The following is a 27,044-nucleotide window of genomic DNA, read 5'->3' on the forward strand; positions in this document are numbered from 1 at the left end:
TGTGCATAAAGTGGACTCAAAACCCAAACTCATATAAAAAAAAAAAAACCTCACCAGCACAAGACAACACTCACTTCATCATGCATGCCTTCCACAACTATAAAGCACAAAAACAAACTACAAATATTAGCAATAATTAAAATATTTAAGTGTTATCGCTAGGGTGCAGATTTGGCACTAAAAACTGCAAAAAGTCTAAGTCCCAGTTAGTTTTCAGTATTGATAAGTTATAAACTGATACTGTAATAAAGGTCAAACATACTCTGTCCCAATTATCTCTGGAGCAACTATGCACGGCCTTACTCCGTATATAGCCAGGACAGAGTATAGTACTCTTAACGTGAAAAGCATAACTGAATTCCACTGAACATTGCTTACCCTTCTATCACAGCCGAACCAGATGCAGTCACCTTCTTCTTGACAACGGGCTGTGTGAAATCAAACTTCATCACTTGAAACGGCCTACTCAAAGCTCTGCAGGGATACTCCCACAACGGATGGGCTTCAACTGCAGAATCGCTGATGGTCCGTGAGTCCTGAAACAGCACAATTTTCATCTTGCATTGCTGTGGCCAATTCGTCTGCTGAGCCATCTGCATTAATTGGGAAAGAGCTGTTGAAGCAATGGGATCAAAATACTGCATGGATCCATGGATTACTGCAACAGCCAACACCCAAAGATTGCTGCAGATGAACTGGCAACATTGGTGCAACTAACATCTCATAGCACACAATATAAACTTTAAGCTTACCAAGCAGAAAAGTTACAAATGGATGGTGGTAGTGGTCAATGAAATTAATAGAACAATAAAAATCAGTTTTGGCAGAAATGTAAGTACCTCATGAGTATATACAGGGTGTCCCAAAATGATTATCAGGGTAATTGTTTGATTTCCCTTAAATGTGGGGTACAAGGGCGAAGCTTATGTGGGAATGAACAACAAGTGGAAAGCCCAAGACAGAGATGGAAATTGTAATCAAGAAGTCCTGGTGGAGGCACTCTAAACTGTAGGTTCAGTCCCAATTACCTTATCAGTCCATACAATGGCCTTGAAACAAAATTTAAAGCACTTTTGTGTTTAGGAATGCCAGAGTGTTAGAGTAAGTTAGTTACCCATCTGACATGACAAACTTTCTTCTTCATAAGTTTGCTGGAAGGGGGGATGGTAGCATTAAATAGTGATATTGAATATTTACCGTATTTACACGTGTATAGTGCGCATGCATGTATAATGTGGTTTTGGATGGGTAAAAGTGACAAAAAATTATATCTCGTATATAATGCGCAGTACAATCCAGTTTCAAGAAATGGCTTTCTTAGTTGTAGGTTGTAAAGCTGTTGCTATGCGGATCAATAGTGAATGACATCATACCTATTCAATTGCTCATTCTTTCTTTTTCAAAATATATACTTTTTCTTTCCGTGACTAATGTAACATTTATACGAGGCAAATTCAGGACCTTCCAAATAGCAGTTAGCAGCACAAGATTTCTTCCAGTAAGGAATTTACACACTCCATGTATGTCATATTATTTGGCCAGTAATACATTTTAATTTTCATTAACTTTTTCCTTATGTTTTCTTTCATCCAAAGTACCATAAAAATCAGAACGTTTCTTCATTTTTTGATGAACTTATTTCAACCGCATTTTACATTAGTGTCGTTATCTTGAATGGAATACTGTTTCCATATTTAGAAACTGCAGGATTCAAGCTTTACCACGATATATAACATGATAGGGTTCCGTAAACATGAAAAATCAATGCAAGTGTCCCAAAATCATGGAATGACTCTGTACGGTTTCATGTTGGCTGTCTGAATTATTCCGTGCATAATACACACCACAGTTTTTAGGGGCAAAAATTTTGGAAAAAAAGTGCGCATTATACATGAGTAAATACGGTATTACTTTTCAGCTTCTAGAGGTCAAGAAACATCATCCTTTCATTGGTGCAAGTTTGTAGTGGAGGTGCCATCTTTAAAAGGACAAAATAACATATTGCAGCTCACTTACAGACATTTTGTAAATAACAGCTCACACCCATATAAATCTGAGCTGCATATAACCTGTTCTATTATTTTTGTTGGACTTCCATGACTCAAATGTGTGTCTAGCATATAGTGCCATTGCTCTATCAACTTAGCTACAAAGGCAAAACCAGGGCTGTCCTGGTACCTCAGTTGGTACAGAAAATTAATACTTATTTATGTACATAAATTTTAACCATGTTTTTGCTATCAAAATATTTTTTATTATTACCTCAATCAGCATATCAAATCTCTTCATTTTGAATCCTTCAACATCATGAAGTGGGGCTCGTATTTTCCACAGATCCAGAAATTCAACTGCCATTCCCCAAACTGTTGCATAGCAGGGCACAGTGACTGCTGTCTTGTCAAGGAGATGCCCAATATCATTTTTCCAATACCAGAAGTACAGATTGTGCCACGGTAGTAGAGTGGTGAAAAAGTGTGGCTCTCCAAATACTAGCGTAATCTGGAAAAGGTTAAGGGAAAATGTTATTCATGCACACTGTGACCTTTAAATTAAAAAATAAATAAATAACCAATACAGATAAGACAAACACGGGGTGATTCTCTTGCTAGAGGCCCCAAACTATTGCCAATAAAAATTATATTATTGAGATAATGGCATGGAAATTCATACCGGGTGGTCCAAAAGTCCCAGAACGGTCATATATCGTGAGAAATACACATCGAATCATCGGAAAACAAAAAAATACGTGTTTAATAAGTGAAAGAAAGCTATTCAATATCATCACACTTGATTCCCCACCCCCGCCCCCTGTATAAAAAAAATAAAAAAGTGAAAATTTCATAAAACCCAAAAAAAATTCAAAGGGAAGGGGGTCTACCATATACTCTATTGAAAGGTCTTGACGTGCAGATTTCGAATCTGCAATCGCGTTCATTCTAGCTCAATTAGGGGCAGAGCGTGCCTTTGAAATTTTTTTGGGTTTTATGGATTCGGAATGAAGTCCTCTTTTCGATTCTACAATACAAAATGGGGGTTTCCATTTAAAATTTCACAGTTGGCCCCCCACCCCCGGGGGGCAGGGTGAGGAATCAAGTGTGATATCATTGAATAGCTTTCTTTCATTTATTAAACACATATTTTTTTCATTTTCCGATTCGTGGTGTATTTCTCACAATATGTGACCGTTCCGGGACTTTTGGACCACCCGGTTTATCATACAGGCAATGATGCAAAACAGCATGGACACCCACTGTGCACATGTGATATAATGAGCTCGTCCAGTGACTTTCATCTGTCTTTATTCTGTGTCCCTGCATCTCGGTAGTTGTGAGTCAAATGTAGTGTGAGTAACAATGTATACAGTCGAACAGCAAATGTTCCTGGTCCTAAATACTAGCAAACAGATTCATTTAAAGCATGCGAGGTGCCATTCTGAACTGAATTTGGTAAAAAAAAAAAAACATACACCAATGAAGTGTTGCATCCAGAAATTGGTTAAAAAGTTGGAGACAATCAGAAGCCTTCTCACACAACATGCAGGAGGCCGCAAAATGTCCGAAGAAACAATACATGGTGTAAATGAGCGATTACTGGCATCATCATCCAAATTACCATGAAAACTTTCCACAGAGACTAATCTCCCACACTCTACTTGTCAAAGAGCTGCAAAGAAAGCAAAACTACACTATATGCCAAGAGATTCAAGCCGTTAACGTACACACTTTGAGAAAACTATTCCAGAATTTGGAGAAACATATTCAAGTGTGCTTTAATGTGAAAATACACCATTTTCATTATCAATTATAAGCAGGTCCTGTTTTGCATCATTCAAGGTAAGTGTGTATACATTTTCAAGTCATTATCTCAATATCATGTTATTATAGGTATCAGTTTGGGGTCTCTTGTAAGAAAATCACCTTGTATAGGGTGAGGCAGTCAAACAGGAAGATTTAAAAAAATCACAAAAAATAGAGAAAGCAAATATTAGTTAATTTTTGAACATGAATGTACTGTACATGAGTTGAAATTGCTAATGTACCTGAAAAATGTTCATTTTTTTTTAATATGGTGTCAGTAAGATGGCGTACTTGGTTTTGCACACATTGTCAGAGTCTCAGAGTAAATCCACCCATGACGTTATGCTGACATAATGGTAACCTTTTTCCTGAATGTCCTCGATGACTATGACCCAGATGAAGAAACACTCTTCCAGCAAGATGGTGCAACTAGCTATACTGCCAGTGTCTATGGATGTGCTTAGACTCACATTTCATGATCGACTCATCAGCACATTCGGCGATATTCAGTGGCCTGCCCGTTCACCTGATTTGCCGGCTCCTGACTTTTTCCTTTGGGATTACCTCAAATCCAAAGTATTCAAGGTCAACCCTCCAAGAACCAGAGATGATTTGAAGGAGCGAATTCGGCAAGAGATCCACAACATTCCGTTGGAGATGCTACGCAATGTCATGTGCGGATTTACTCTGAGACTACTACAATGTGTGCAACACCTAGGATGCCATCTTACTGACACCATATTAAAAAAATGAACATTTTTCAGGTACACTCATAATTTCCACTAGTGTACAGTACATTCATGTTCAAAAATTAACTAATATTTGCTCTCTCTATTTTTTGTGATTTTTTTTAAATCTTAATGTTTGACTGCCTCACACTATATAATACAACTTCTGAAATCGCTAAATTAGTATATTTTCCAATCTGTTACAGGAAATGGCATACAATGAAGTAAGATGGCATTAGATTAAAACTTGCAAGTTAGGAGGCAAACAGGAAGACCAAGTAATGCCTGGAGGAGCATGGTGTAAAGATAGGCAGACACAAGGTGGAAAAGTTGGATGAAGATTAAACAGATAGCAAAGTAGAAAATCCATGGCTCTATGCTCCCAAGAGGAATGAAAAGAACAATAAGTAATAAAATTGTTTTAAGTCCAGTTTATGCACAGACAGGCTAATCAGGTATGGACCTACAGTTTAAATTGGGATCTAACCCACTTTGCATGTCTTAATCTCTTGAGACAAACCTCTGCCTTACACACCGTTTAATTCATACTAGCTAGTAATGGGCCATTAGTATGATGTAATTAATAAATAAAGCAAGTCTAATTGCATGATAATTTATTAAAAAGTAAATATTTATTTGTAACTAATAACAAAATTTTGCCTCAATTTAACTAACTTCCCCCTGTCGTAACTTTGTTATTCATGTAATATTTATTTAACAGGTACCTTTATGCTGTAGATATCAAATTTTTATTAGGTTGTACACCAGAGATATTGCGGCTCAAATCTTGAAAATGAAAATGAGCATTTTCAGAGCCATAACTACAAGAGGGAACCAGAAGCAGAGCTCAAATATTTTCAGCTAAAACTTTTGGATGTAGATTTTCCCTCTAAAAAAAATTATAGTTCTGATGTTACATTACTTTCCTGCTAAAATAAATTCTAAACTTTGATTTTTGTTCAAAATCGAATATCCGTTTTGGCTCTGAATTCAGCTATTTGCATTCAGATTGTAAAAAAAGATACAGAACATAAAATGTACTTTGAACTATACTGAAAACAATGATTTTTACCTCAACTTTCTATTATTCATCTTAGCTGAATTATATAATTATCGCAACTGTCCGCAAAGGCCAAAAATGTTGGATGCCATGAAACAAAAATGACAATTTTCAAAGGAATTCACATTTTATAGAAACAATGTCTGTTTTGAACTACCCTTCCATAGGGGTTACAACAACAAGGAAATTATTTTTTCAAATTGTGAAGCAACCAATATTTTTTCTCCTTTTTTTTTTACCATTAGGTATGGACTGACCCACGAAGAAATTGTTGGTTGAATTGGTGTTTTAAGTCCACTTTATGTACAGTAGGCTAATTGGGACTGGACCTACAGTTTAAAGTGGGATCCAAAGCACTATGTGCCTCCACCGGGTATCAAACCTGGGATCCCTTGATTACAAGGCAACGACGCTACTACTGCACCATCGGGGAGGCCGTACCATGAAGAAATGAAACAGGTGAGTGGAGAAGTTTATATAATACTGAATTCCAAAATCTATATTTGTCCCTTGATATTATTAGAATATTCCTCCTCCATGGCCATGCGGTCTAAAGCATTGTGCTTTGGACTCCGACTACGGGACGGCATGGGTTTGAGTCTGCCAGGGCTTTTGATCTGTGTATAGGACCGAAGGCAACCCACCATTGTGAGAAAATTGAGGAGCTACGAGTGAGTAGTGTAACCCGGTCTGGGAGATCTCCTATAATGGCTGAGAGTTCGACGTGCAGACCCCACGTCACCCCATTACCAGTTGAAGATTTCCACACCTCTTGGTAGGATTGTGGGAGGGAGACTGGCAGTCGGGAGATAGGCCAAGGCCCTTCCAGGGCTGTAGCACCACGGGTTATTATTATTAGAATAATTAAAGCAAGAAGATTTCGGTGGGCAGACATGTAGCTTGCAAGGGAGAGGATAGATAATTTACAGGGTCCTTGTCAAGAAATACGAAGGAAAGAGAGGAAAATCAAGATGAAGATAGAATGACAATATTAATGTCTTACGGAAACTGGAAAGGATACAATGCAAGACACTGACAGATGGAAAACATATGTTGCTGTGGCAATACACCATTAGGTTTATGAATACCAGTGTTAATTTATTAGTTAGTGTTGGTTTTTGACAGGAAAAAGAATTAGGTTCATGGTAGTTATACTGCGGGGCATGAAATTGCGAGCCTCAAGGTCACGTGTAGCCAGGATGCTGTAGTCATGTTAGTTGACGCTCTCCCCCTCGGATTCAATTTTATATTTTTACGTTATTATTTTATACTTCTTTTATACTCTTCTTTAAACCTAATAAATGACAGAAATTATTAACGAATGAGTACATGTAAAATACCGAGCACAATACAAAACCGTCAACATACACATACGCCAACACTATTTAAGTCTCTGACTCGTCGGAACTGAGCCACGGTAGCTTAGTCATTAGGGCATCTGACTACCATGCAAGAGACCAGAGTCCGATCCCGGCGGGGGAGAACCGGGACTTTTTCAACTTGTATAAAGTGGATACCTGGAGGATAACCTGGGGGGGTACTACTTTTTTGGCTCGTCGGAACTGTCAGGTTCTTAACAGGAAGGAAGCCTGTGTACAAACGATATCTCTTCTTTCATCAAGAACTTTTATCTGTTGTTGTACTAATCTGGTTAAATTCCTCTATCTTCTGTAGTGTTTCCATGATGTATGGAAGCAGGCTTCATTTCCTTCCACATCCTATATGGCCCTTTTAATACTTTGAACAGTCGTTCTGTATGTGCCACATGTGTCACTAGCCATCTTTTGAATTTGTTTCAAATTAACAGTATTTGCCATTTCTGGATTATCAGTTAATGTTTGAAATAAGCTTTACACATGTGCAATAATACTTTTATACTTTGTTTATTGAGGTCGTGCTTGCCGAATTGTGTCCTTTGTTGCTGTGCTGTATAAGCTTTTTACCTACTTTATCAATTCAAAAGTTGTAAGATCCTTAAGAGTTTTGAGTCTTTTAGCATAATTGTATGATCTTAAACTTTGATATTGCTAAAGTTAAAGAACAATCAAAAGACAATCCTATTTTTTATGTAAATTAAAAAGCAAAATTTCGGTACAAAAGCAAGAGTCGATTTCAGGTTCAAAAGCAGTAAATAAAATAACATTTTGGTGTTATAGCGGTGAATAATAACATCAAAAGTGCTATATAAAATGACATTTTGGTTCTAAAATTGCGAATATAATCCTAAATTGATTTAAAAACTGCATTTATAAACTTATCCCTTCTAATAGCACATTTATGTAGTTACCCGAGTATTAAGTTTATTCCTGTCTAAAGGGGTCCATTTCTGTTTCTCAAATATTTACAGCAGAATTAATCAATTTTCCATGAATTGCATAACTCACAGGATACTTAAGACTTCAGAAAAGAAAGTGTCGCATCAGTATATAAACGGTAAATTTAGTGTTTAAGAGTATATTTCGCATTTTGCAGTTCATTTTGCATTATTTTGTGACAAAACAGGGTAGGAGAATGCACCTCACACCTTTCAGAAACATGAAAAATGAACGTTACAGCAGTTATTTCATATTTCGTGTTTTCGTCAAAACGAACTTTGCATGCCTCTAGGTATATTAGCACTATTAGTGTCACTCATAGAAATAGTAACAGCCAACGTTACTAACTGACATCAAAGAACTGTATCCGTTCATGCCGAGACGAAGCTACAAATTTATTTATTTATTTACTCAGAGTTTCAGATACAGTCTTATTTGGCCATTTTACACTGAAACAACATAAAGTAGAAACAAAAAATAACAAAAGATAAAAACAATAACAAGATGGGATAGATTTACATGTTCTTGTTTAGTAATATACAAAAATTGCATTCTGGAAGGAAAATATCTACATTCAGGGGAAGTTTGTTGTAGATTTCTGGGAGCCTGTAAAACAAGGAGCGTTGTAGAAGGGATAGCCTAGTGGTTGGGTTGTGGAAGAGTTGAAGGTTGCACGTTTGCTTTTGGGGTACCCTAAGTGTGAATTTACTAATTAGGAGATCTGTTCTGATTTTGCCATTTATTATCTTGTATAAAAATTTCATGTCAGCTAGATCACGACGAAAGGATGGAGTGTGAATATTCAGAGCAGCCATGGTAGGGTGAAGAGGGGAGCGGGGAGATGGCTGACCTTGAAACTCGCAATTTCGTGTCCCTCAGTATAGTATATTTGAATCTTACCTTTCCTATCATATCTGCATCATTCATTTCTTCCAACTTATTGTCAAGAATAACAACATTCTTAACGTGATGGTGTGAAATGTATGCAGCAAGAACCCTTTGTGCCAACGGATTAGTTTCAACACAATACACAACTTTCGCTCCCAGCTTTGCAGCAGCTACGCCATAGAGTGAACCATCACTTAAGCACAAGCACACACTGTCTTCTGTAACACAGTCACTCAAAGCACTCAGATATAACTGATGTCGTTTCTCATCGTTCATAGCACCGATGCGAGTCCGACTAATGGCCATATGCAAACCACAGTTGCACACTGGTCTCATTGTGTCACACGACAATTCACTGGGATAAAGAAAACAGGAAGTTGTGTTTTAGAGAATGTACACAAAAATGGATCATACAGGGTGGAACATATTGTGTCTACCAATACATATTGTGTCTACCAATGTGTGAAAGCAGAAGCACATGTGTAGAAATTAGGGTTGAGATGATACTGATACTCCTTACTGATTTTCATGGATACCAATACTGTTGTTTGAAATTTGTAATACAGTAAAGCCTCGTTAATGCGGACCCCGATAAACCAGACTTCGCTTAATCGGGACAGACAAAAGGAAAAAAAAAAGCAGAATGCAAGGTTTTAAATGTGGCTAGCAGTCAACAATCGCCGGGCACATCATCATAATATGAGTATCGCATATGTACGTACTGCATTGTCGTATTGCTTTACATTTTATTGTACTGTATAGTGTATTTAGGCCTATGCCCTATAAATACAGCATAATAAACATGTTAAAACGGAGTTTTAATGAACTTTCTACTGTTCTTTTAGGTTATTTCAGTTAATACGGACTTTCATTAAACCGGTCAACTTATCCCCCATTAGTCTGGATTAATGAGGTTTTACTGTAATTAAAAATTGTTTAATATTAGAGGGTGATGTATTCCAGTACTATGATAAGTAGAGCTTGGAAGTTGATGACCTAAAAAATCTAAAAAAAAAAGGATCTACAGAATTACTACAAAATTATTAAAATATGACCTAAAAATGTAAGTCATTCACCTCCTTTCAGAATGGGCCTTGCACGATACAGTAGTCAGCAACTGAAAATACAGTTGTGTTTCGCATACATCAGATTACAATATCTTTAATATTGTGACCAAAACCAAAGATTAAAGCGATTATAGTGGCCTGCAAGGGAACCTCAAAGTAGTCTTCACACAAAGTATTTGCTGGAGGAAAAATAAATGTACCACAATTAATTATTTAATCCATTGCCAAACTTTAAGTTAATACAGTATAACCTCGTTAATCTGGACTTCGCTTAATCCGGACAGGCAAAAGACCCAAAAAAAAGAAGCAGAATGCAAGGTTTTACACCCGCCGCAAAATGACTTCAGACCTCACAACAAAGGCACAAAAAATTACATCTTTATCACAGGCTGGAGGCTAAGTCCCGAATCATTGATTTGTTGATAAAAGCAAAAGACTTGGTAGGATTAATTGTTCTATCATTAACGATATTTTCAGTCGAGTAGCCAATCGATATCTGCGCTCCGTCGGCCGCCATCTTGAAAATAATCAGCCATATTTGATATTTTTGGATTTAATATATCTCGGGAACAGTGTCTCCTATCAATGTCCGGTTTTCTCAGAAATGTTCCAAGTGAAAACGTTCATCATAAATCAATAAATCTATTTTTGAAAAATAAGAAATAGAAGTTTTTCAGAAAAACTACAAAACATTTTATCAGAATAATTGCGAGTTGAAAGTCTTAACAATGATTCTTTTTTCAAAAATTATGATGACTTGTTTGTAAATTGTATTTCTCTTCCAATGTTATTTAAGGTAAATGTATAAATCTAGAAAAAATAGGGGTTCAGTTCGTCTAAAGACTTCTAACAAACACTAAGTAATCTTAACAAATAAAAAATCCCATTGTTTGCTTAGAGAATTATTAATTAAGACTTTCTTTAAAACTTCTATTTATTATTTTTCAAAAATAGATTTATTGATTTATTTTGAAAGTTTACACTATTTCGAACATTTCTGAGAAAACCGGACGTTCCAGAGATATATCAAATCCAAAAATATCAAATATGGCTGATTATTTTCAACATGGCGGACGTCGGACCCCAGATATTGATTGGCTACTCAACATCTTTAATGACATAACAATTAATCCTACCAAGCCTCTTGCTTTTATCAACAAATCAATGATCGGGACTTTGCCCCCGGCCTGTGATAAAGCTGTAATTTTTTGTGCTTTTGTTATGAAGTCTGAAGTCATTTTGCGGTGGGTGTAAATGTGGCTAGAAGTCAACAAGAGAACTTCCAAAAGAAAAGGCAGTCAACCAATAATGAAATTCTGTTTCCAGCAGACTTAATACTGCACTGTATAGTGTGTTTAGGCCTATGCCCCTTAAATACACCATAATAAATGTGTTTGTTGCTATAAACGGAGTTTTAATGCACTTTTTACTGTTCTTTTAGGATATTTCAGTTAATCCGGTCAACTTATCCCCCTCCCCATTAGTCAGGATTAACGAGGTTTTACTGTCATAATATTGTGCATTTCCATTGACCGTGTGGTGAATTTGCTAAAAAGACTATGTCAGGAAATTTAAATACATAAATTATGCTAGTAAATGCATTTAAAATTCACGAAAGAACAGGGGAGAAGGAAAACTGATCTCAAAAATGAAGAAAACTGCAAAATTAAGACAATGTTTTCTGGTACAAACTTATGTGAAACAGACTGATCTCAGGTTTAGCATTGTTTTTCAAGGCCTAGAAAAAAGATTTTCCACCAACTTCTGAGCTATAATTATAACCATGAATTTACAAGAGTTTTGATTTAAAATATTCAAAATTTACATCAGAATATAAAAATACCTGTTATGTAATCACAAAATACAGTTTTCTCGCATAATATCGGTGCAAAATTAATGGAAGCTTTGAATTTTGCATAGCTTTCAGGATAATTATGTTCTGCAAAAGTGTTGTATCATTTTTGCGAACCCCATGAACAACCAAATGCTGGACAAGTATCGGTAAATAAAAATCGCACTCATGGTGTCTGTATCAGCTCAGCTTTAGTAGGTGAAAGGCTCACAATGAGTCTGCCATGGAATGTTGGCCTGTTCAGATACATTTGCTTCAGTGCAGATGTTCATCCGTTGCACTACACTGACACTGGCTCTCCATTGGACCATTATCACTGTACCACTGCATCTCCTTAATGGAACCTGTTCGGATGAACACCTCCACTGCTGCAATTCACATCTGAAACAGCGAACACTCTATGGTAGACTGACTGCAAACCTTGCAGTTACCTAAGGATTGAAGATTCCTCCACATGATTGTGTTCTGAGGGGGTTAATAACTGAAATTGGTAGATGCAAAATGTGTCACCCTGTATATAGATGTGTAATAAAAGTACATTTAATTCTTATTCAAAAAATTTAAAAATGATGGAAAAGGTTATTTTTTTCACACATGAAGGCTAAAGTAATGCCAATTGAATACATTCATATACTCTACAGCAATTTGAAAATTTCACTAATGCATCTACCTCTTTATAAATATATGTCACTTGGTAGTTAGTAAGTTCTCTGTTTATCAACTTATATTCATTTGAAAATTACGAAAAGTTACCAACAAACAACATAGATAAAAGCTATTAATCAGTAATGTTTAGCGTTTACGTTAATATACAGGGTGGCTCAAAAAGTCACTTAACACCCTCGGTACAAGGCCACTGCGGCGGGCATCATGGAAATGGTGATGACCAATCGTTTTCAGGCCAAGGGGGAACCACATTGACGCTATCCGCACGGTCGGCGGCCATCTTGATGTCCGCCATCTTGAATTCAACTTCAGAATTTTAAATGGGAAGGGGGTGATATGATATATCAAATCAGGCTAGAATTTCATGAGAAATGCAATGGTGAAGGTTTTTTTGACGTATCTTTAACCAGTAAAAAGTTATGACTGAATTCTTGTACCAATTTGCTCCTTTTCGAGGTGATGCCTTAAAATTTGTTTAGCGCATCGATAATGCATCGAGATCAAAGTGATGTCTAGGGAGAGAAGTTCGCATGCCATTGCACATGATTTTAATCGGATACATCCACGAAGAGCTGTGCATTATGAATGGTTGTCGCGAACAATTTACAGTGTGACGCTTCCATTGAATTAAAAGCCCTTCCCATTTAAAATTCTCAACTTGAATTCAAGATGCCAGACATCAAGATGGCCGCCGACCGTGCGGGTGGCATCAATGTGGTCCCCCCTTGGCCTGGCAACGATTAGTCATCACCATTTCCACGTTGCGCGCTGCAGTGGCCTTGTACCGAGGGTGTTAAGTGACTTTTTGAGCCACACTGTATATTTAGATATTGGTTTAGTTTTACACCAAAATTTTGATCACACAAGACACAAGCCACATGCTTAAAAAAAAAAAAAAATACCTACAGTTGAGCTGACCACTTTGAAAAAAATACCAAAAACAAGTGCCGATAGTTGAAAATTGTAACAATTCAAAGCAGTTTAGAGTATATAATTTTTAATTGTAAAGCATTTAGAGTATTTATACTCAATGAAAACAATAAAAAAACAATTGAATAATTACAATGACACAAGATAGTGATACTAGATTACTGATTACTTGCTCTAAGCACTTAAAAATATCAAACTGGAAATCTTTCAGACACATTAATATGCCATCATTGACCAATAATCACGACCAACATATTGGTTGGTTGTGGAATGCTACTTACTTAACACTATTTCCAAGGGAAAACCACAATGAAAATTCATCATGGCAGCTTACGAGAGCCACTTCTTCATCCTTAGCGAGAGGAACTTCTTTAGGTAGGTAATATAAAGCTTGCATCCAATGGTCCCGCCATGTCAGTTCTTCAGGGACTGGATGGGCCCATTTGGGGGCACAGCTCAGTATGATCTTCCCCTCCGTGTCCATCACAAGGTCCCACCACATGAACACCACTTGTGCGACTCCACTCTGCTTTACCTTCACCTGCTGAAAGCAGGTCCTCTCTCTTGGAATAGGGGATGATTTGCTCCAGTCAAACCTTTGGATGCAAAAATAAAATTAAGCTTCCTTATACAGTATTAGACCAAAGTGCAACACTGCAAGTTTCTCTATTGAGTACATACAGGTATTGACACTGAAACTGAAACACCTGCGCAAATAGCCTGGGATGTTGGCGAGACTCACCAGAGCCATCTGGTAGTTGAAATCGTACTTATGGGCAATGAGTCACGTTTGCGGGTCCTTGGTAGTCACTCCAGTAGAAGAGGTTCGTCAGTGAACATCAAATCGTGTGTGTAGAGCGGTATAATGGGGGACATATCAGACTTCAAAAGAGGGCAGATCGTAGGGGCACGTCTAGCAGGTGCATCTGTGTCCAAAACTGCAACACTTTGTGACGTCTCACAAGCTACAATATCCAGGGGATGTGTGCATATGAACAGGAACGACAAACCACATCCAGGAGGAGCAACTGCAGGGGACAACGGAAGTTGTCGGAAAGGGACGTCAGGGCATTGACTAGGATTGTTGCACGAAAATGGAAAACCACCGCATCGGCAATCACTGCAGAAGTGAATACACACCTCACAAAACCTGTGTGCACGAAAACAGTCCGTCGATACCTGCATTAGGCCAACATTCACGGCAGGGTTGCTATCCCGAAGCCTTTCATCAGTAGCACAAATGCCGTAAAGCGGGTTTAGTGGTGTCAGAGTCATAAAAACTGGACGTTGGACGACCTACACCGTGTCATATTCTCGGATGAGTCCAGCTACATGTGTTCCCAACAACAGGGAGAGTGTTCGTCTGGAGAAGTCCCTCTGATGCATACAACCCAGACTGCTTGGTACCCACAGTCAAACATGGAGGTGGATCTGTGATGGTGTGGGGTGCAATATCGTGGCACACTTTGAGCCCACTAATTGTTCTCGAGGGCCGTGTCACTGCCACGGACTATAGGACCATTCTGGAGGACCATTTACACCCTATGGTTAAAACACTCTTCCCGGACGGTGGTGCTGTGTTTCAGGATGATAACTGCCCTATTCACACTGCTAAATTTACCACAGAGTGGTTCGATGAGCATGACAGTGAGGTTGAATATCTGCCATGGCCCGCTCAATCGCCGGATCTCAACATTATTGAGCCTGTATGGGGTTTGTTAGAGGATCGAGTGTGGAAATGTTTCCCTCCACCACGTACACGTGCTGAACTTGTCACTGTGCTTCAGGAGGAATGGCTCCAAATCCCTCTGCACACGGTGCAGGACCTCTATCGATCCTTCCCACGTCGTGTTGTTGCTGTACTGGCCGCCAAATGTGCCTCAACACCTTATTAAATAAAAATTATGGCTTTCTACCAGGTGTTTCAGTTGCCATGTCCAATACCTGTATGTGCATCTATTTTACTCTATATTATTTTACCTTGCATTCTTCTTGTTCTACTCTTTTCATATATCTATAGTGATCATGTATGTTGTACATGCATTACATATTTGTTATTACTTATTTCCTTTCATTATTAGAATGTTATTACATCCAACAAAAATATTATGTTTCTGTGCTTTTGGTTGTCAATGTTTTTACAGAAGGTAAAGGAATTAACTTATTCTGGGTGTTTCATAAATAATTTAGGGGTTACACAGATTTATTCCAAGTAAGCTCTTGAACTTACGTTAATGAAACCAGTCCAGAACGATCGAGGAATGCAAACAGTTTGTGTGTATATGTTTTGTAAAGCTGAGAGTTCATATTCCTGCTGCTAGATGACACTCAAATCACTCACAGTGTTTTGTGCACTATTTAGTCCCCAAGATCACCAAACCTTACATCATGTGACCTTTTTTGTGGGGTTTCATCAAAGATGATAAAAGGTCACATGATGTAAGGTTTGGTGATCTTGGGGACTAAATAGTGCACAAAACACTGTGAGTGATTTGAGTGTCATCTAGCAGCAGGGATATGAACTCTCAGCTTTACAAAACATAAACGCACAAACTGTTTGCATTCCTCGATCGTTCTGGACTGGTTTCATTAACGTAAGTTCAATAGTTTACTTGGAATAAATTTGTGTAACCCCTAAATTATTTAATTGAACATTTGTGGGGTATTTGAAGGCCAAAGTGCTGCTAGAGTCGTTTTCACGTTCAGAAGACACAATGGGCTCTTATGGGCAATGCTTTTCTTATGGGAAATACGAGCACGCTGTTGTCAAATTTCTGGATTTACAAATTTAGCTTAAGTAAAATCGGTACCTGCAGTTTTGCAGGAAATTTTGTAGAGAATACGATGGTGAACACAAAAAACTGGTAACTTGCTTACATAATTTTAGATAAATTAAAAACGCAAATTTTCCGTGAAAATACAATTTTTACATCGTTTTCATTCCTAACGTTGAAACATGCCGTAAAATTGAAGCATTCATTATGAAAAAAATTGACACCGTTTTTTAATTGTCATAGGTGATGGTGGTACTCAGAATTTATGAATACTTTAAAGCATATTCACATTAAAAAATATTCAAATAAAGTATATGGAGATTTTTTATATTCGTGCAGTAGAAAATGTCGTCGCTGGCCATTTTTTGTTCTGTACTTCTGTACTAAAAACTTCCAGCGACAAAGTTGTGGAGAAAATAATGAAATTATTTTTTATAACCACTCAAAGGTTCCCAGAAATATTACTTCCATGCATTTGGAGTTTCTTTTTAACCCGAACCGCGCGCGAAGTAAGGAGACGTTGTCTGGCCATCTTGAGCTTACTCACCGCAGCATTCCGCCTATCACCACCAAGTTTTCGAGTTGTTACTTTATTTCCATTCAGTAAAAATATGAACTCCATGCAGTTTGTTATAATAGAATTGAAATTACTTAAATTTAATAATTGACAATTATTTCCAATGCTGCTGTTGTGAGCAACATTAGTGCTGTCGTAAATACACGTTCTTTTTGTTTACATTACTGTCGACATTAATACTGAAATGAAGATCACCTTTCAGTTTCCAACGTACACATAAATTCATAGACACCATATTAACCTTTGAAAGGCTTTCCAACACGTGACAAAATATGGGGCTTCAAGATAGAAATATGACATGCCTTGCTTGAGTCATTCACGTGGGCCATAACTGATTTGTTTGTTTGGGTTGCAACTTGAATCTAACCCATGTGCCAGGTTCCCCTTACTTGAGTGAGTGAGTGCTTTGGTCTGTTTAGACTTTTTCCCTCTCTCGAAAAAGTGTATTCAGTTGTGTGAGCGCTCAGTGATTTTTACTTTTTTAAGTGATTTCTGAAGTGTCATATTCGTGCATTACACTCGCGTGTGTAGTGATTGCAATGGATCATAGTAAAAAGGGTAACTGTAACGTTCACAGTATAATATTAATATTAATAATTACATATAATTATCATTATATATACAAAATATGTAACACCTTCATTGTGAAGGAAGGTCATCATTTCCCGGCGACATGCGCTAGCGCTGTATTGGCAACACTGTGCGGTTTCTCCATAAGCGCCATTGTGTCTTCTGAACGTGAAAACGACTCTATGTTTATACCATCAGCCACACTTTTTGAATTAAAGCCCGCTATCCATGAGGAATGGATATGCATTCCCTTAAACATTGTACATGTCCTGCACTTGTCCACCCCACGTCAGATAGAGGCTGTAATTTCAGCCAAGGGTGGGCCAACCTCCTATGAATAAAGATTTCCATATTGTATCAGGGTGTTCATATTTTTGTTCGCCACCTGAACATATCCAGCTACTAGATTACCACCTCATCAACCAAGTATCTTTTCTATTTGTAACTTTTGTGCCTTCCTCTTGTACCTCTGGTCGATGTTAGACAAGAGGATAAGAAGTAATTCTTGAAACTATCCTGGTGGAAAATGATGAAGTATTCTCAATATATCAGCCAGGTGATTTCCGGATAGGTTTCCGAGCTTTCAAGAGCTAACATCACTCTTATCTTCAGTGATTGAAGTGCAGAGATATGTCAGTGAAGATAAACCTCAACAGGGACACAGGACTATAAATGGACCTAGCCTGGTTAGTGATAGTCAACTGGGAGCGTGGATGTCTTATAAACGCCACCTGATTGGCCAGCCACCTACACCGGACCCCTCCCACACCAAATAACCTTACCCTGACATATCTCTGCACTTAATCCCTGAAGATGAGAGTGATGCATAGGCATGCGCACACGGGGAAGCAAAAAGGGGCAATTGCCTCCTCCCTAATCACGGACGTTCGCAGGTTTTTCCACATAGGGACAAGCAAGATATTTTTCCATGGGGCATATTACCCCGATAATAGTGCTGCCCCCTCAAAAGCACCACTTGAATTTGAAATTATCGCATACTTGCATCCATCCAGTACATAATAATTAATGTAAATTACTATGACAAATCAAATTATACGTGTGAAATATATACTTTTAGGTTCATATTAGTTTTCAAAGAGGGAGATGTGATCATCCGTACCCCCCTTCTAGACGTTTCATGCCCCTACATTATTATACATTCAACTAGAAAATTAGTGTAGGAATCTTATGACTGTTATTAAACTATATTATTGGAGAAAATGAAGTATTTCAAGCGAATGAAAATTCAAAGCAACTATGGGAAAGGGGTTTGAGTGGCACAACTACAAGGGGCAGAGGAGCATTGCCTTATCCCAACCTTGGATGGAAATCAATTCTAGGGGGGGCAAACATTAAAGTAAGAGAAAGTAAAACTAGCAGAAATTAAGAGTAGCAGGACAATAGGATACTCAAAATGGAATAAATTTTCATGTCTTTCTATCATCATTTCTTCCAGACGGACAGGAGCACTTGCACAGAGGGCCAATTGCCTCCTCGACTTCAAATTTTATACAAACAAAAATACATTTCGTAAAATTTTCTTGCTCGCTTCGCTCGCAACATCTACTTTTCTTATGGTCTTGACAAGTTCATAGTCATAGCTAGGGGATGGCAATAGTTGCCCCTGGATGCCGAACAATCTGAATGAGAAAAATTGTAAAAGAGAACGCCATGGTGTCCCGTGAAACTATTTGTGCCATATTAAATCAATACTGTTTTCACTTTGTAAAAATTTGGATCGCAAAATTTTCTTGGTCGCTTTGCTCGCAATTTATTTGCTGTAGTACATTGTAAATTACCAGAGACAAAGTAAGAACAATTAAGTACTTCAGACAGTTGCTCCTATAACAGCTTGGTTTGGAGGAAAAGGAGTGTGCATATTTCAGAGACAATTTATATCATTTTTGCTTTTGGTTTGTTATGGGGTGGATGAATTGATTATGTAATGTATTTAAATAATGTTACACACACACACATATACCCATCAATCCAATAAAACTAAAGCAGTGAGATAAAGTGAAGTTTTTCCTTCCCGACTGAACTTTCAAGGCTTTGCCCCCCCCCCCCCATAATCAGAATTTTTTCCTAAAATTAAATAATTGTATCTAATTACAACATACGAAAAAAATAGCAAAACAAAAGAAATTAAAGCTAAATGAACAATCATTAAAAATTACTTGAGAACTGGTACTGGTGCAATTATGGTTCTAAATTCCTCAAATGGAAACTGTGTGAGCTGAAGGTCATGAACAGCTGCAGCCCCTGGACACGTGAGTAGCTCAGGTGGAGTGCTCAGGAGCTCTCTTCTCTCAGTCTTTGCATCGAAGCAGAGGGGCGTCAACTTATTCCACTTCTGGGCCAGTTCACTTTCAACAACTTGTGCATACACTGTAGCAGATGAAGGAACCACGATACAATCCTCCTGAAATACACATTGCAGCTTATATTAGATGATGTGGAACTGAACAACACTTCATAACAACAAGACATTAGCTTTCAGAACCTCTTGAGACAGGAAGTATTCCGCTCCTAACAAACACAATGAGGTACAAGTAAAGAAAGAAAAAGGGGGGGGGGGCAAAAGAATCCCAACCTCCACACTAGTGTGCTGCAATGAGCGTTTTTTGCTCTACCGGCAAATAGTTCACACGGATGACGCAGCATTAGGAACTAACAGCTCTTCGATCACCATGACGTCACGAGCAAATTTCGCTCTAACAGTCAAAACTATCAGTATACGCTCTAAACCCAGTAGTTCACGTGTAACTGTAATTTTTCTGTAGTATTGGCCCTTCAAACATGGATCGTGAAGTGAAAGACACAGTGAATTTGAAACTGAAGTGAACAGTCATCATTTCATGCTAAAATGTAATTTAGTCCATCTTTCCAACACATAGCAATGTGTGAAAATGAATAGATGATTATGGACTGAAACTACCAGGATGGATTTTTACACATATAGTTGTATGATTATTGTACCATTAAAAAGATATTTGATATTCTATATATTCGAGCATAGGAGATTCGATCGAGTACTTTCGAGTAAAAGTGGTCCAATGAAGTACTCTACTCCACATGCATACATTCAGGGGTATGCGCTTATTGCCCTGGTGCATTTAAATTAAATTAAACCCAGATATCAGAATGTGTGCATTATCGTGACAGTTTTATCGTTTCATAACATTCCCCGCCTGGTAAACGAATAAAAATCCTGTCAGGACTTGTCAAGACTTGCTCCTAGAATATTGTAGAATAATGAGTTTTACACAGGAAACTGAGAGGATGCTTACCTTTAGCTAAGGTGAAGGAAATGGAACAAAACCAGGTGAGGAGAGCGGCACAGGGTCTTTTGGTTGGTAATCGTCTGAAAGAGCAACAGCTGGAGCTATAGATTTATTTGTTTACCGAGCAGGGTAAGTTTACTTCCTTCACACCCTAATCTGCCATTCTCATTGCTGTCAGAAGTGTTTAAATCTAAAACATGAGTTTTACATTAATTACTAAATGCTAAGCTAGGTATCCAAACCTGGTCCTTTTAGGGCCATCTCTACCATCAAGTGCTACATTCGGTGGTGGTGAGCAACATCCCTTGGTTCAACTGGCTGGAAAGCTATGGTTTATCCGTTTTACGGGATATCAACATATTATTTTATTTGTCAAGTTCGTATTTAACTGTACATATTTTCTACAAATCCTTTACCAGACTTATCTGGGTACCTGGATATTCAGATTATCTGGCTATGTGAATTATTAAGATTACCTGGATATCCAAATTTTCAAAATATCAGATATCCAGATTATCCATTATTCAATTTTTTAGGCCATCTTTAGAATTTTAAGTATTTCGTTCACTATTGTACAGAAACTGGAGACTGTGCAGCAACTGCATCCAATGTTTACCCAATTTTGAACGTAGTTTTACTCCCGAGCAGCTCAATTTACAAACTTAATGGACCGCATCAGCATTACTCTAGATTTCTCCATACTTGTTATGGAATCCTTGCTAACAAGCATTAAGATTGATTGATTTGAGTTTTAAGTGCACTTTTATGCACATAGAAGCTGATTGGTGTGGACTTATGGTTTGTTCAGGAATCCAAACCACTATGTGCCTCCACCAAGTATCGAACCCAGAAACAAGCATTAACAATAACTAGAGTTTTCGATCATGTCAGAGCATCAGACAATTAACTTCTACACTGAAATAGCAGCTACAGACCCATTCACTATCAGCACATTACCTCCAGAAGCTCTTGCCGAGCATGGTTTAGTGTCAGAATAGCCCCCTCTCCTATGAGCTCAGTGTCAAACACTTCCGTCACCAAGATGTTTGCTCGGTGCTCCATGTCGCATCCACTGCCAACTGTCAACTCAGTCGAGCGTTTTGGTATGAGGCGTATTTTCTCTGACAATCCATTGTCCTTCATTACTTGATCAGCGCATTTCGCCATTGGAAGGAACCCCTACAAAACAAATTATATAACCATCATTATTGAGTCAAATTGATTCTTCTTTTTAATATCAATCTATTATCAAAAATTTTTAAATTACACCATGAAAAAAATAGAGACTTTGCTGATCAATTATTAAAAAACTAACAAATTGCAGACAAAAAAAAACCTGACTTCTACTAACTTCACTGATCATGTTCCATACCTGTTGTCAATACATACTTCATATCCTTATTCACTTTTTATTAATTCTGTAATTTTTTTTATGTATTTTCATTTTTCATGTATTTTTTATTTTATTTCTCTTATATTATCCCTCTTTAATATTATCATTATTATTTTTACCCAAAAATATTACTATTAGTATTAATGTTTATATTATTGTCACTTTTTATTAATTCTATATATACATTTTTAAATTATTATTTACCATGTATTTTTCTCTTTGATACTTTCCTATGGACAAGGATTGATTGTAAGAGTGACCCAAGAGGCCAAAACATGCTTACTTTAATACAGAAGATTATTGTTATTATTATTATATCATATCCTCTAAATATTTTTTTTCTGGTCATTTTCAAACTTCTAAGTTCAGCATAAATTTGCATGAAAAATTAAGTATAAATATAACGAAGTATAAATAGTTAACTTTAGATACAGTAAAACCTCATTAACCGGACCCCGATAAGCCAGACTTTGCTTAACCCTGAGACGAGGAAGTGAGTTTTGCCGGAAAACACACAAACGACGGAGTTTTCAGCGGGAATTTTAAATTTCTGCATGCTTTTACATAAATTTTTATATCTCTGGAACTAAGAACACTACAGTTGCAAATTATAACTCGTTTTATTCAGTACACATGGGGCTATAAGCCTATGGCATAAAAACCAAATTTTCCATTATCAGTTAGAAGAAGAAGAAAAAGAAAGAAAAATTGATTTTTTTTACCAAATTTGAAAATTGTTGGCATCCCGTCCCATTCGGCAGCGCCAGGACGTAAATGTGCAAAATGATACCTGCAGATTCCCTGATATCTTTGACATTACCGTACAAAAAATCATGCAAATATTCAAGATACTTTCTGAGAAAAAAAATATTTCCCAATGCGAAGCACGTTAGTTTTTTTCAGCAGGAAATTTGAAATTCGGCGAACGTACAATAATTTTTTAAACTCTGGAACTAAGAACACTGGAGTTACAAATTATAGCTAGTTTTGTTCAGTACACATGGGGCTATAAGCCTATTGCATAAAAAACAAAATTCCATTATCGGTTAGAAGAAGAAAGAAAAATTGATATATTTTTTTTACCAAATTTGAAAAGCGCAGGCCAGGACGTAAATGTGCAAAATTATACCTGCAGATTCCCTGATATCTTTGACACTACCCTACAAAAAATCATGCAAATATTCAAGATACTTTCTGAGAAAAAAAATATTTTCCAAAGCGAAGCACACGTGTTTTTTTCAACAAGAAATTTGAAATTCGGCACATGTACATTAATTTTTTTTTAACTCTGGAACTAAGAACACTGGAGTTACAAATTATAGCTCATTTTGTTCAGTACACATGGGGCTATAAGCCTATGACATGAAAACCAAATTTTCCCTTATCAGTTAGAAGAAAAAGAAGAAAAAGAGAAAAATGGATTTTTTTTACCAACTTTGAAAATCAAGGGGCTGAAAATATTCCGTCATGTGTCCAATAGTCAGTTATTCTGTCCAGCTTGTGATGTCCCATTCCCAATAGAACGGAAAAGAAGATAAAGAATTTGTGAATCATAAAGGTAGTTGCTGGTCTACTCTACTTGTCCCATGTTTTGCAACATGCTGGTCATAATATCTTTGGGATTCCACCACCAGTAGATTGAAGTAAGTTCGTAAACAAAAGTCTGAAGAAGTCCAGGAGGGATGAATTTGCATCCATGGGGTCAGTCACACAGTGGTTACTGTAAAGCAGTAATTCGTCGGTCCCGTCCAGTTGGTTTTCGCCATGTCAAGTCATCAGGTTCAGAGTCACTGTCGCTGTCTGAAGCTGTCCCTGTATCATCGTCCGAGTTGTAGTTACCCAATGCCGTAAGGTCGGGATTGTTGTCATCGTCTGGTTCCGAATCTGTATCTAATGCACGCAACTCTTCAGCAATATCACTTAGTGACAAACCAGGACTTCTTGCCATCTTACATACATATTCTCGTGTTGCAGGGGAAGGAAATGGAAAACTGGCACACACTCCACCACTGATCTATATAAAAAGCCGACACAAGACCCCACAAACAGTCCGCCACTCATCTGTATAAAAAGCAGACACAAGAGCACACAGTTCGCCACTGATATATATAAAAATCAGACACAAGGGCACACAAACAGTTCACCACTGGAAAAGTACACCCGACCACTTGTAACCCTGAAAAGACAGCCACCAGCCCCTCCCCCCCTCCTTTCTCCTCCCGTGGCCTGGATAAACACGTCATTGAAACCAAAAATAGCATAGCACTGCTGAGGAGAGACTGGAAATCCTTTCTTTTTTGACATGTTGACGCCTGTTTGGAAGTGAACAAAGGCATCGTAAATATTTTGTGCCAGCGACGTGACTTCTCTCAGCAACTTTAAAAAAAAAAAAACTAATGCAAGATTTTAAATATGGCTAGAAGTCAACAATCCCATTCATCATATTGCTCCGTAACGGAACTCCATTCTATTGCGTTACATTTTACTGTACTGTATAGTGTACTTAGGCCTATGCCCTTTAACACTAGGAGGACGGTGATTTCCTAACTACCTATTAGGACGAACTTGTCATTTTGATGGGTACAGTTTTTCCATACAATATTATTCACTGCTTTTATTCTGAAAGTGAAACAACACCTGTGTTTCTCTATTACTTTTATTTTCACATCATTATAAACAGTCATTACAAAATCTGCCTCCTGCAGTGGCTAATAGAGGATCACAAAAGGAACAATTTGACTGGTCAGAAGGACCATGTTATTCATATTCAGTTAAATCATGGAAGACGAAAAGTTAACTTAACATTGTCAAAATTATAATTAAATATATTCTGTATGTAAATACGATAAATAAATCACCTGTCAACATCATGGTGTGTGTGTGTATTTCTTGCATTTATTCCATTTATTCATTTATTTACCCGTATTTATGAGAGTATTTTATTTATTTACTTATGGTGTATTTTTAAGTTTTTGTGTTTGTAGAAACATTTTTCCTTACCATTTAGACTACATATGCTTTTTTCATTGGTGGGAGCTTTTCAAAAATATAATTACGTATTCTATCACAAAAGTTAGAAATACACGAACACACACTTGAAAAGGAGAAAACACCGGCTCCCGTCATGTAGTGGTTAGCACATCACGCTACTATGCCAAGGGTTCCAGGTTCGAATCCCAGCCTAGGCATGGATGTTTGTGAGTGTCCATTCATCAATTTCTCATATGATCAGTGATCACTCATCCCCATTTTTGCAATTAGCCTAAAGTTGCACAAAAGCGAAGTAAAATAAACAAAAACAATAAAAATCAATAAAGGAGGAAACATCAATATGCTGACACTCACATGTATTGTCATCTCTTGCACATCTTCATCTGAAGAATAAATGTAGACAAGTTTGTAAGTAGTATGTAACGAACATCTATTCCGGTATTGTCAATATCTACTCTGCACTCATCATATTCATGAATATTGTCCTCCCTCAGATTCGATATCTGACAAGATAATGAGGTAGCTAGCTACATCATGATCCAGTAAGCCACGTATATAACATTCAACTTGAAAATATGTCCCTTAAATGAACAACAATGAGCAAAGATGAAATAAGGTTCACTCACACTTAGAACATGCTATTGCTAACAGGTTTATCTACCTAAGAACTGTACCCGTCAAAATGACGGGTGATCGTACTTATAGTAGTAATCCAATGTAGTAGCCTTCACACGTAAGATAAAAGTTTAACTTTTTACACAAGAGTAGAGCACTAATATTCATTAAAAGTCACAGAACATGGAAGCTGTGGAGCAAAATTAACATTGTCAAAATTACAATAAAAATAGGGCCACTCGTCAAAATGACGGGCTCCGTCCTTCTAGTGTTAAATACACCATAATAAACGTGCTTTGTTGCTATAAACGGAGTTTTAATGCACTTTTTACTGTTCTTTTAGGTTATTTAAGTTAATCCGGACTTTCATTAAACCGGTCAACTTATCCCCCCTCATTAGTCCGAATTAACGAGATTTTACTATATATGCAGAATGACTTAAGGAAACCCTGTATATTACATACCTCACAAGCTACAATTGTATCTGCACCGCACTTAGCAGCCATCATTGACAACAAACCAGTTCCAGTCCCAATGTCCAGAACATGAGCTCTCCTTCCCACGGCATGCATTTTCTCAATGGCTAACTTGAGGGCAGCATGGTATTTCTTGTTCTGCAATTGAAAAATTCAGTTACAATACACACACTAGTCAGAACATTTCGATTCTACCTGTAATCTGATGGTTGAGAACCTGTTTGGGTGGTGCCAGGATCTGGGATGTAAGAGTGCAGAACTTGCTATGAGGGGTGTAAAGTGTATTGTATTGAAAAAAGCACCATAAATTATACATTTTTAAAACTTCTAATTGCTGGCTGGTTCCATTCGGGACCAGCAACTATAAGCCTCACACATGAATCTTAAGTTTCTCATTATTTCTCCTGAACAAGTATATATATATATATATATATATATATATATATATATATATATATATATATATATATATATAGAGAGAGAGAGAGAGAGAGAGAGAGAGAGGGAGGGAGGGAGGGAGGGAGGGAGGGAGGGAGAGAGAGGGAGAGAGAGAGAGAGAGAGGGAGAGGGAGAGAGAGAGAGAGTGTGTGTGTGTGGGAGTGTGAGTGTGGGAGTGTGTGTGTCACATACTTGGATCATAGACAGTACTTTTCTGTGATCATTTGGCGAATGTGAAGTCCCTGGGTCAATAAATAAGAACTTCTGCACCAAAGGTCATTGGACATTCTTGAAGAGTGGTGCCATAAGCTGCTGGAATATCATATGCTACTGAGGTGTCATATTTCCTACAGCCGTGAGTCAACTCTGCAGAAGGCAAAGTGAAAACAAAATGGTTCTTAAGAGCAGGAAGTTAAGCAAGCAATTATATACAGGGTTGAAGGACTAACAAGAAAAAAGTAGCAGGAAATTATTGTACCCATGGTTCCAGGAAAAGAATGTTTGATTGATTCATTTGCTTTATTTTACTTCACCTTTGTGGCACTTTTGGTTAATTGCGAAGATGGGGATGAGGGATGATGTGATGAAATTGATGGACACTCACAAACATCCATGACCAGGGC

At 37.5% G+C, this 27,044-nt stretch overlaps 1 protein-coding gene across 3 annotated transcripts in view; it reads right to left on the reverse strand.

Annotated features, from left to right (window-relative positions):
- The window catches only part of LOC146004695 (protein arginine N-methyltransferase 7-like), a 47,372-nt gene that overhangs the window by 8,041 nt on the left and 12,287 nt on the right, over positions 1-27,044 (reverse strand). For all 3 annotated transcript variants that reach the window (XM_083143644.1, XM_083143642.1, XM_083143643.1), the window contains exons 3-9: positions 25,972-26,121; positions 21,466-21,687; positions 19,402-19,646; positions 13,585-13,899; positions 8,801-9,143; positions 2,263-2,499; positions 379-536 (exon numbers count right to left, since the gene is read on the reverse strand). In XM_083143644.1, the coding sequence (XP_082999770.1) occupies positions 379-536; positions 2,263-2,499; positions 8,801-9,143; positions 13,585-13,899; positions 19,402-19,646; positions 21,466-21,687; positions 25,972-26,121 (1,670 nt within the window). The remainder of the gene's footprint in view (positions 1-378; positions 537-2,262; positions 2,500-8,800; positions 9,144-13,584; positions 13,900-19,401; positions 19,647-21,465; positions 21,688-25,971; positions 26,122-27,044) is intronic.

This window comes from Lepisma saccharinum, chromosome 22, assembly GCF_977018435.1.
Source record: "Lepisma saccharinum chromosome 22, izLepSacc3.1, whole genome shotgun sequence".
In the NCBI taxonomy this organism is placed as follows: Eukaryota; Metazoa; Arthropoda; class Insecta; order Zygentoma; family Lepismatidae; genus Lepisma; species Lepisma saccharinum.